Raw genomic sequence first — 12,128 nt, forward strand, 5'->3', positions numbered from 1 at the left:
CTGATGGGAGCGCTGGTGCCCAGCGGGTGGCTACAGCTTTGAGTGTGTCCCAGCCCCCACCATCATCCAGGGTATAGCAATGCTTAGGGCAAACTGCCCCTCCAGTACTCCTCGCTCTCTGCCCAAGCCCTAGCACATACATAAAAGAGAAAATACAGGCGCTCCTCAAGTTTCAGCAGTGACAGGTTAAAAGCAAAGAATCCATCCAGCACCGCTCACCGCCCAACCCCAAGTCCTGCTGGCAATGCTGCTCCACCTCTCGGATTGGCCTGTCAGTCAGGCTTTGGTGTTACTGAAAGATCAAACTTTGTCCTGCCTGTTCATTACCTTAATCCTATTTTCTACATGGCTTTATTATCTACTTGGGCTTCTCTGGGAAAGACAGCTCTAGAGAGTCATCCTGTCCATCCATTTCCTCCCACGAAAAGCAAATGCCTCCACCAGGGCATCTTTTCTCAATCGCTGTACCACTTGGTCCTCCAAGCTTCTCTGGGACAGGACAGATGTTTAAACAAAGCCTGGTTCCTCCCAGTGGATGAATCTGGGGCTGGAGAGAAGGCATTGCCAAGTGGTGCCCAGGGCAACCCTGCCACAAGCAGCAGAGCCCACAGGCTGGCCAGAGTGGGCAGGGCTGTTTCTTCTCATGCTCCAGGAAGAACTGAGGCCATAGTTGTTTTGTTTTTAATTTTTTTTGGTAAGAAACAAGGTCTCACCATATTGCCCAGGCTACTCTCAAACTCCTGAGCTCAAGCGATCCTACTGCCTCAGTCTCTCAAAGTGCTGGGATTCCAGGAATAAGCCACCATGCCTGGCTAATCACTGTCCCATACCCATTCTCATTAGGGTCCATTCTGGTTTCAATAAAGACCCAGTGTTTGGGGTTAATGAGATCTAGGGGTTTCATAAGAGAATAACAGTCAAATAAATGGTGCCTTAGAACTCCATCCTGACCATAAATCTGTACCGAAGAGTACCCTTCAGCAAGGCAACCATAGGCAGAAGAGGCCATTCAAAGATTACCCAGCATTTGAGATGATGCTGGGTCACAGTGGTGTACCCAGCCCGCCACCCGGCTTGTGTGTCATCCTGGGCCCAGGCAGGTGATGATGCCAAACACAAGGCCCAGCTATGTAACCAAGTAAAAACTTTTATCAGAATGCCCATCTTTGTGACCCACAGCCCATTGTCAAGAGCCTTGCCTGTGCCAGGAGTTCAGCAGGTTCACCTCCTCCTCCACTAGTCACTAAGACACGGATATTTTGAGAATTAAAAGCCTCCACAAGCCAGGCACAATGGCTCACACCTATAATCCCAGCACTTTGGGAGGCCAAGGTGGGAGGATCACTTGAGCCAACGAGTTCGAGACCAGCCTGGGCAACATAGCGAGACCTTGTCTCTACAAAAAAATTTAAAAATTAGCCAAGCATGGTGGGGCATGTCTATAGTCCTAGCTACTTGGGAGGCTGAGGCAGAAGGACCATTTGAGCCCAGGAGTTCAAGGCTGCGGTGAGCCATGATGATGCCACTGCACTCCAGCCTGGGTGACAGAGCAAGTCCCTGTCTCTCAAGAAAAAAAGAAGCTTCCACAAACTCCGAGGTACTAGTTTGGGTGGGAAGGAAGAGCAGGAAAGAGACAGCTTGCATTAGTTGAATGCCTCCAAGGTGACAGGCACTGTATGGGACACTCTTTCACAATAATTTTGTTCATAACCAGTTCTGTTAGGTAGGGATAATTAATTTCTACTTTACAAATGAGGAAACTGAAGCTCAGAGGGCCCCAGATCACAGCAAGAGGCACAGTAGTTCTGGAAGCCAGGTCTGTTTGGCCACACAGCCAGTTCTCCCTCCTGGGCTCCTCACAGCCTCCCATCACACTGGCCCTGGCACCAGGGGAGGGGCTGCCTCTGCCCCAGCCCCATTCAGAAGGAAGGAGGGCCAGTGGCAGGAGTTTGGCAGGGTGAGCTCATGGGGAACAAGTTTCACAGACTGTAGGAGCTCCAATATCCCAGGGGCTAAAGAGAAAAGGAGTCCTGGGAAGTTTCAGCTAGGCTAGCAACAGTGGGGTACGACTATTGGCTATATTAACAGAAGTAGAAGATTTAAAATGAAGGAGGTGCCAGCATCTGCTACTCATCAGACCACACCTGGTCTGTTCAGTAATCAGTTATGAACATGCCATTTCAAGAGGGATAAAACCAGATAAATTAGAGAAACTTTCAGGTGAGAATGGTCCTGAAACCAGTGTGAGACCAACAGTATAGGTCACCTATCTAGACATTCCTCATATTCTTTCTAGCCAACAAAACCCAGCTTCTATGCCATCCCTCCCCACACCTGCTGCTGCTAATGTGTAGGGGCAGGGGTGGAAGCTGAGTTCTTCCCTTGGCCCAGGAAGTGAATCTTGACTGGTCATTCCATTCCCCTTGCCAGGGTTTGATTTAGGGTGAGTACTGGAATACAATTTTGACTATTAGATGTGAGGAGAAGTCTGCTTGGAAACTCCTAAGAAAGGCTTCCTCATCTTAAAAAGGGGCCCCAGACAGGGACATATGCTATTCCTATTTCCCTTTGAGTGTTGCCTTGCAAGCTGGTGGAGCAGCTCTAAACAAGCCTGAGAGCAAAAACCACCTTGACCAGGGTGGCAAAGCAGAAAGTGAGAGAATCTGGGACCTCATGGTCTCACTGAGCTACTGAACCATCAACCCTGGAACTACCCAACCACTCAACTTCCGGGCTCCTTGTCATCTAAGATAGTGATAATCCCATTGTTGTTTGAGCCACTTTGTTTTTTGGTTTTTATTTTTGGAAACAGTCTCACTCTGTCACCCAGGCTGGAGTGCTGTGGCGCGGTGAGGTGCTGTGGCACGGTGAGCCACTGTGCCTGGCCTGTTTGAGCCACTTTGAATTAGTTCTTCATTACAGCCAAAGGCTGTGGCTAACTTATCTACTATGTTAATGAGGAACAACTGAAGGACCTAGAACTTTTGGCCTGAAGAAGAGGAGGCCCTGGAAGAGCAGAACCAAGGTTTTCAGATATTTAAAAGTCTGTTCTTCAGGAGAGAGGTTCAACTTGCTTGTCTCTTGTCCAGGATCACAGCTTCAGGGAGCAAATCAATCCATGATAAAGGGTAGGCATTCTCACTCACAGAGCTACCGAAAGACAGAATGGTTGCTTGGGAAAGCAGGGAGTTTCCCATCCCTGTTCTTGGATGACTATCAAAAGAGAATGTTGAAGGAAAAAACTGTGATTCATTGATTAAAACATCTCATGTTGTTTTAAAAATTTTGAAGACTGACTATAGAATGGATTTAAAAAAAAAAAAAAAAAGCTATGGCTAATGCTTTCCTAGGGAGATGGAGAAAAATGGAGAAGACAAAGCTACAGCAACTGAGGAAGCAGGTGAGAAGTGCATCTTCACTAGTGCTGTCAAATGTGGCATTTAAGACACAGATCACATGTGGGGCCTAGGGCGAGGTGAAGAGTTCTTAGACTTGACACCAAAGGCACAGTCAATAAAAGAAAAAGTCAATAATTTAGATTCCATCAAAATTTTAAACATTTGCTCTTCAAAAGACCCTGTTAAGAGGATAAAAAGACAAGCAGCTGGGTGCGGTGGCTCACGCCTGTAATCCCAGCACTTTGGGAGGCCGAGGCAGGCGGATCACGAGGTCAGGAGATCGAGACCATCCTGGCTAACACAGCAAAACCCCGTCCCTACTAAAAAATACAAAAAATTAGCCAGGTGTGGTGGCAGGTACCTGTAGTCCCAGCTACTTGGGAGTCTGAGGCAGGAGAATGGTGTGAACTCAGGAGGCAGAGCTTGCAGTGAGCTGAGATCACACCACTGCACTCCAGCCTGGGCGACAGAGTGAGACTTCATCTCAAAAAAACAACAACAAAAAAAAAAGACAAGCTACAGATTGGGGATAGATATTTGCAAATCACATATTTGACAAAGGACTAATATCTAGAATACAGGAAGAACTGTCAAAACTCAATGGTAAAAAAAAGCAAACTGCTTGCCTCGGCAGCACATATACCAAAATGGAAATGATACAGAGAAGACTGGCATGGCTCTTATGCAAGAATGACATGCAAATACATGAAGTGTTCCATTAAAAGAAAACAATCCAGCAGGCAAAAGACATGAACAGACGTTTCGCCAAAGAGAATATTCATATATGAAATATATGGCAAATAAACACATGACAATATATTAACATAATTAGCTATTAGGGAAATTCAAATTAAAACATGATGAAATATAACACCTTTAGAATAGTTTAAAAATAGTGAATCCAGGCATCATGGCTCATGCCTGTAATCCTAGCACTTTGGGAGGCCTAAGCAGATGGATCGCTTGAGCCCAGGACTAGCCTGGGCACGATGGCAAACCCATCTCTTCAAAAAACACACAAAAAATTAGGTGGGCGTGGTGGCACACGCCTGTAGTCCCAGCTACTAGGGAGGCTGAGATGGGAGGATTGCTTGAGGCCAGAAGTTCAAGACCAGCCTGGGCAATATAATGAGAACCTGTATCTCTAAAAAACATAAATATATACAGATTTTAAAAAAGAAAAAAAATAGTGAAATACCAAATGCTGGTGAGGATGTGAAGAAACTGGATCTCTCATACATTGGTGGTGGGAATGTAAAATGATAAAGATACTCCAAAAAATAGCTTGGCAGGTAAAAAACTAAGCATACACTTACCAAACAACCCAGCATTTGTACTCCTTGGCATTTATCCCAGAGAAATGAAAATCTATGCCCACACAAAAACCTGTAGGTGTTGTAATAGCTTTAGTTGCAATAGTCAAAAAATTGAAAACAGCCCAAACATCCTTCAATGGGGAAAAGAAACTTTGGTATATCCATACCATGGAATACTACTCAGCAATAAAGAGGAATGCACTATTGATATATGCAACAACATCTGTGGGTCTCAAGGGAATTATGCTGAGTTTTTAAAAAGCCAGTTTCAAAAAGTGACATACTGTATGATTCCATTTATGTAACATTTGCAAAATGACAAAATTATAGAGATGGAGAACACATAAGAAGTTGCCAGGAATCAGGGACAATGGGAAGAGGAGGAGGGGAGAAGGATGGGTGTGACTACCAAGGGGTAAATGAAGAATCTTTGTGCTGATGGAACAAAGAGTTCTGTACCTCGATTGTGGTGATGGTTATCTGAATCTACACGTGATACAATTGCAAAGGACTAGACACACACAGACACAGACACAGACACACACACACACACACACACAGAGTGCAATCTGAATAAAGGTCCATGGATGGTACCAGGGTCTATTTCCTGGTTTGATTGTTATATATTATGTAAGATGTTACACAAACACCTTTCCATCTTATTTTTGTAACTTCCTGTGAATCTATAATTATTTCAAAATTAGAAGTTAAAAAAAAAAAAACCAGAATGGCAAATAATCAGATGGGAATATGTCAAGCCTGCCAAGGCAGAGAATTGTGAATAAAACCTGCATGTATTTTCACTGTTCTGTATAATTCTTTTTATAGGTCTGTAGGCCACCTTCAAAATTTCTTTATTTTAGCAAAATCATCTCTGGGGATGGATGGGATTTTATATAGCCACATAGGCATTCCTCAGAGAAAGAGTATCATAAATCCAAATTGCTGTTGTTATCATAAATTCTACATGAAACTATTTACCTATTATAAATTACTTCAACAGTCTCCTCCAGCTAACCCTGAATGATTCCATGTGAGAAAGCACCACAGCAGAGGGCTCCTACTAGACCACTTCCCAGCCTTCTCCTGGACCACTCAGCCAACTGAGGCAGAGGCTGGCTCAGCAAGCTTTCCTTCACCTCCTGGACTGGAAGCCAGCATGGGCTCATGAATCTCTTACCTGTTGAGGTCCCAGATTCTCAGGGGTGAGAAGTGCCCACAACAAGCCGTCCCTGTCACAAAAGAGCTGCCAAACAAAAGGAGAGCAGAATCAGATCTGGCTTGTCAGAACCTGTGGTGGAAATGGCTAACAACAGGAAATGCCGTGCTCATTCCCCAGGGGATTGTGGGTTAAGCCAGAATGAGAGAAGTGGCCAAGGGAGCCATCAGAGGAGCTGTGGGAAGACATCTTGGAGCACTGTGAGGGGTGTAGCCCCCAGAGGTGCCTGGCCAGAAGACCCACGAGCTCAGCCACAGCTGGGCCTGCTGCACAGCCTAGGTTGAGTGGTCTCTGCGTACCATAAAAACAGATTCCTAGACGTGACAAGTTTGAGCCCAAGAGAGAGCGAGCCTGTCGGGCTCCTGTTTAGGAACCCCAAGAGCACAATGGCAGGGCACAGAAAAGGGTTCCAGGGAACAGGTTGCTGGGGCTGGAAGGTGATGCCCGTGGTCAGAAGTAGGGGCAGCTGAGGGGCATTCCTGAAGGTTTTAAGAGCTGGGGGAATCTGGTAATGTGGTATAAGCACAGGGCAGGTATAAAGGCACCAAAATGAGAAAAGGAAAAAATATGAAAGATGAGTGAATCCCTTGGATGGGTACATGCTAGTACATAGGTGGGGCGGAGTCCCCAGAAGCCAGGCAGCCAGGGCTTCTGGAGAGTGGGATGGGAGTCCGCCAGAGTCCTCTGAAGCCAATAACAAACAATGTCGAGAGGCACATGAGAAGGAGCAGGCTGACCCTGTTGCCCAGAGTGTCCCTTTAGAGCCCTAAAAACCTCAACATATACAATCTGCAGAGTCTCACTTTAAATGGAGGCACAAGCCTGGTATAAAGGATCCACGCAGTGGGCCAAGCTGGCTGTAGTGCTGGCCTAGAACTTGAACCTATGAGCCAGACAACTCTTGTTAGAGGATTTGTTAGGGTGGAGAGGGGAAGCCTTCAGGAAACCTGGGCTTAAAACTTAAACAGCAAGCAAGCGAGTTGAAAGGAGTGGTGTTAGGAATGGGCCATGTCCCTGCATGTCTTTCATCGGGGGGGAAGGAAGACTGGACATACTAATAACACATTAGCAATGTGGGGGCAACAGCCCGTCTGCTGTGGCCCAGCCCAGCACCTGTGGCTCCTCTGATCCCAAGCATGTCAGTGAGGAGATGGATTTCCACAGAGAAGGCCCTGGAGAAGCCAGTGGCTTTAGCTGGGGTGGGGAGGTTGGCCTGCCAGTTGCTGATGGGGGAGATGTTAGGGCAGGCACTGGCCAAACCACTGATTTACAATAAAAATTGCAGGGCAGGTGTCTGCTCTTCAGCCCTAGGCTGATAAAAAGGCCATAGGAGCTATCCTGGGGCTTTCATGACTCAAGCCAAGACTTCCTCCAGGGACATGCCCCATCATCCTAGCTTCTTCAAGGCTGCCAGCAGCCACTAAACTATAGAGTGGGAGTGCCAAAACAGCCACTGTGCCATGCCCCAAGTGACTGCCAGCCTGGGAAGCAGCCAGTGGATACTGAAGAACCAAACTACAAAGTCAGAAGGTGTTGCCCTCTCCTCCCCCCCCAACATTTTTCTATTTAGGGTAATCCATTAATAACTGGTAAAGCCAATTACCTTGGGCTGGAAACATAATAGCCACTTGGAAATCATTCGAGCAGGCAATTGGACTCTCCAGATTTGAGCAGTGGGGGCCAGGTGAAGGGCGCCAGCACAGACACAGGCATCTCTTTTTTTTTTTGAGAGGAATCTCCCTCTGTCACCAGGCTGGAGTGCAGTGGTGCAATCTTGGCTCACTGCAACCTCCACCTCCTGGGTTCAAGCAATTCCCCTGCCTCAGCCTCCCGAGTTGCTGGGACTACGGGCATGCACCACCACACCCAGCTAATTTTTGTATATTTAGTAGAGACGGGGTTTCACCATGCTGGCCAGGCTGGTCTCGATTTCTTGACCTCGTGATCCGCCCACCTCGGCCTCCCAAAGTGCTGGAATTACAGGCGTGAGCCAACGCGCCCCGCCAGGCGTCTCTTAAGGCCTATGGCAGGCCTCTGACTGGCCGCAGGCCTAAATTAGCATCAAGGTAAATCAATAGAGAGGGGAGCAACTTTAATCCTGCTGGAGGTCAGAGCTGTGGGAGTGGCAGGGATGAGGGTGGGGTGGGGATGCAAATCCCCTTCCCAGGGACTCCTATCCTCCTCTATTCTGGCCCACCCACATCTGGCCCTGATCATCTGCCGCCAGGAGGAGTGTCCCTCACCTTCATAACCTGTACAGGGCCTTTTTTTTTTTTTTAAAATAGAGACAGGGGTCTCACTATGTTGCCCAGGCTGGTCTTGAACGCCTGGGCTCAAGTTGATCCACCTGCCTCAGCCTCCCGAAGTGCTAGGATTACAAGTGTGAACCACTGGCGCTCAGCCTCCTGTGAAGTGCTTTCTTAACTGCCTGGATGTGACATCTATAAATGTCTTTTTCTTTCCAAAAGCTGCCCTTTTCTCTCACCTAACCACTATGAATCAAGGAGGAAAGAGGTAGAGAAAGCAGAGTGTCTTCCTGGCACTTAGGAGGACTTAAGAGTTTAATCAAATTTAACACTCCGTAAAAAACCATCAACAGTCAAGCAGATTTTGAGCAAACACTCACCAGGACTCACACCCAAACCACGGGGCCTGCCCAGGACTCTTGGGGGTCAGGCTGGGTGCAGACACAGTTTTGCACACCTTCAACTACTCCCCACTACCTGCAGCCATTCTTGCCCCCCACCCCACTCTCTTATTCCCATGGTCATTAGGAAGAATGAGCAAAAGCTACAGACCAGCCACACTCAAAGTCAGAAGATTAGAAAGGGTGTGCCCACATGCAGTCTCAGGGTACAACAGATACATGGAGCAGAGGAAGAAAAGGAATTCACTACTCTCCAACACCCAAAGGGTGCGTCACATCTCACAATGAGCCCACAAGATAGACATTATTATTCCCATTGTGCAGAAAGTGAATATGAAGCAAAGGCCAAGCTTCCATGAATGGACTTAAAATACTGTGGCTGCACACAAGACCTGTTACCCCCATACTCAGACTCCTCCCTTGAGACTCACAGGATAAAGCGCTTTGAAAAGGGGCTGGTGGGGTGGGATCTGTGCATCACAGGCAGTCTCACTGGCCTCAGTTCTCTAACCCAGGTGATTTAACCCAAACAAAATGCTGTGCTCTGATAACCTGTTCGATTTGAATCCGCAAGATGTCTTCAACCAGATTCTCGCCACATCCCTCACAGTGCTGGCTCCTGTGCTAGGCATGTCAAAGGCTCTCAGTAAATACTTGGAGATCAATGAAATGAAAACATGTATCATTCCCTCCATGGCTCCTCCCAAGGGATTGCTCAGTGAATTTTCCCCACTAAAGGCCTTTGCTATAACTTCAATTTTGGGTTTGAAAGTGATGAAAAAGCCAGCTCGGCTCAGAAAAGAAAGAAAATTCAAATGGCTTTTGCCCTCAGTCCTATCTCTTCCCTCAGGGGTATTCCAGGGACAAGGACATCAAATCTGTGCTGAACAGACAGAGGCAAGAGCTGGTGGCTCCCCAGGTAGGCTGACCATCCTCCTAGTCCTTTCCATACTCATGGGACAAATGGCATTTTTGGTTTATCTTCCCGTCTCCCCTTTGAGATCAGAATCCTTTAGAGGCTCTTGGGTACTGTACTGTCTAGCACAGTGCCTGGCCCACAGAAGGCGCTCAATACAAATTTGTAGAACTGAACTAAGAGGGCCTTCCAGAGCCCAAGGCCTACACAGCTGGGAAAGCTGTCACGTGCACTGTGAAATTGGTCCCTCTGCTTCCTAAAGGAATAATTCCCAAATACCAAAGGGTCAAACTTGAATGTCACATGACACATGCATACAATATTAGGGGAGTGAGAAGTCCCTCATAAGCACCACAACCAGGTAAGAGACGAGAGGTACCAACACCTAAAAATTAACATCAAAACACACACATTCAGGCACACTCATACAAGTACACATATCCCCTCTTAGCTAGAGGGTCTAAAAGTCATTCTGACTCCATAAGCTCTTTTTGGAACAGAAAGCACTTACCAGAAGCCAGCCTTCTATAATTTCTCACCCTGTCCCAGACCTTAACCAGATCTTCAACCTGCCTTACTCGTCCCCTGGCCCTAGCTCAGGCAAACCTGGCATCATGCAGACTATCATCAGGCTCCAGAAGTAGACATAGAAGCCTGTCTCACCAGAGGAAGATGCCAGGGAGTTAGAGTTTGTGTATTCAAGTTGAGAGATTAAAAATAACAAGACATAGAAAAGAGGAAAGCAAGGTAAGAAGGGAAATTAGTTGGGCATGGGCAGTCTGAAAGGCAAGTAGATTCCTGCTGCTTCTGCATTAGCTTAGGCCCTCTTAATAACACTAGTAATTTACTGAGCACTTACTATGTGCCAGGTGCTGAGCACGTGTTTCGAAAGCATTATCCTATGTAATCCTCATAACACTATGCAGTAGGTACCACTTTCCCTTTTTTTTTGAGACACAGTCTCGCTCTGTCGCCCAGGCTGGAGTGCAGTGGTGCAATCTCGGCTCATGCAACCTCCATCTCCCAGGTTCATGCCATTCTCCTGCCTCAGCACCCCCCGTAGCTGAGTTAACAGGTGCGCACCACCACGCCTGGCTAATTTTTGTATTTTTAGTAGAGATAGGGTTTCCCCATGTTGGCCAGGCTGGTCTTGAACTCCTGACCTCGGGTGATTCACCCACCTTGGCCTTGCAAAGTTCTGGGATTACACGCATGAGCCACGGCACCCAGCCCCACTTTCTCTATTTTACAAATGAGGAGACTGAGGCTCTGGGAGGTAATTAATTTGCTCTAGCTCACACAGGTAGCAACTAGTGGACTGGAATTGGAACCCAGTCAGTCTTGATTCCAGACCCAAGTTATTATACCACCCCTCGCCCAGAAGCTCTCATGTGGGCTATACTTCAAGAGTTAAGTCTTGTTTGAATCTCCAGCATCTAGTAGAATGCCTGACACATATTGAAAACTCAAATGCTTATTGAATGAATGAATGAATGAATGAATGAATGAATGGACAAATGAACAAATGACTCCACCTGGAAGAAGAAAGAAGCAACTGAGTGGCTCTGAGGCGGGGTAGCACAAGTGGCGTGCTCAGCAGCTGTGCCCCGTGGCTGGCCTAGAGCCGCCCAGCTGGCCCAGGCCCCAGCAGCCTCTGAGCCTGGGCTGACACACTTTGGCAAGGGAGGCCACCAGAGCTGTCACATCATTCACCAACATGCCCATCAAGTGTATTCAGTTCTCTTCAACCCGCATTGGCATTTTAATTACTGTTGGGTAAACTAATTTGTACAAATGAAGGCCAGGCTGCCTAATAGAATATGCAAGCTCTCTGACCTCTGACAGGCACTGACACGAGATACAAAGGCAGCCGAGGAAGGCTTTTTATCTGAGCCTTATTACTCTCTATTACTCCAATTAGTCAGGCTCCAGTGCTCCTAATTGGAGGAAAAATTGCAATTAAATCAATTTTTGATGGGCTGCAAGTGGGCTCCCGAACCGCCCTGCTTGTGAAACACTGATATTATAGCAGCAAAGGTCACAGGCCTCATCAGCACCTGGGGGCCCCCCGATTTCCCTTGGCCCCCTCCTTAAATACCTCAAGGAAACCCCTGTCCCTCCATTGGCTCAGCCAGCAAGGGTAGGAAGGAGGGAGTCATTAGAACATGTCAGGTCTCATTGCTGCTGCCGCCATCTGCTAACCTCCGCCACTGACATCATTACAGCGGTAAGTCCCAAAGCATGAATACAGTGCGAAGGTCACAAAAACTCACTCGGTGAGGGGAAGCCAGGAGCATAGCTGCAGTGACAGCACTGTGAGGGAGGGACCAGTGGAGTGGGAACAGGAGGTCAACAGAAGTCAGGAAGGGGAAAGACACAGGCAGGAGGCAGGTGAAAGTGTGAGACAACCAGTTCCTAAGATCCGGCCAACAGGGCACCCCGGGTCACCAAGGGGATAAGGAAATAGATGTGATGGGAAGGGGAAAAAAAAGAGGCAAATCTTGTTATCTGTCCAGCAAACATCCCACCCTGCAGGTGGGGAAACATCCACCTGAATGCCCTCTAGACCGCAGCTCCAGAAGGCTGCTCGAGTCACATCTCGATGAGTGGACAGGGCCATGCTTGTGGAGCC

At 47.5% G+C, this 12,128-nt stretch overlaps 1 protein-coding gene and 1 non-coding gene across 5 annotated transcripts in view; one reads left to right on the forward strand and one right to left on the reverse strand.

Moving 5' to 3' along the window:
* FBXW4 (F-box and WD repeat domain containing 4) overlaps positions 1 to 12,128 on the reverse strand; it is an 85,709-nt gene that overhangs the window by 9,280 nt on the left and 64,301 nt on the right. For 2 of the 4 annotated variants that reach the window (XM_054503093.2, XM_054503092.2), the window contains exon 6: positions 5,895 to 5,960. The exons of the other annotated variants lie outside the window; for them this stretch is intronic. In XM_054503093.2, coding sequence (XP_054359068.2) covers positions 5,895 to 5,960 — 66 coding nt within the window. The remainder of the gene's footprint in view (positions 1 to 5,894; positions 5,961 to 12,128) is intronic. 4 annotated transcript variants of the gene reach the window in all.
* LOC129006976 (U6 spliceosomal RNA) lies at positions 4,017 to 4,123 on the forward strand. Its single transcript, XR_008492162.1, has one exon. It is a non-coding gene; the product is annotated as a U6 spliceosomal RNA (small nuclear RNA).

This window comes from Pongo pygmaeus, chromosome 8, assembly GCF_028885625.2.
Source record: "Pongo pygmaeus isolate AG05252 chromosome 8, NHGRI_mPonPyg2-v2.0_pri, whole genome shotgun sequence".
NCBI classification, from domain to species: domain Eukaryota; kingdom Metazoa; phylum Chordata; class Mammalia; order Primates; family Hominidae; genus Pongo; species Pongo pygmaeus.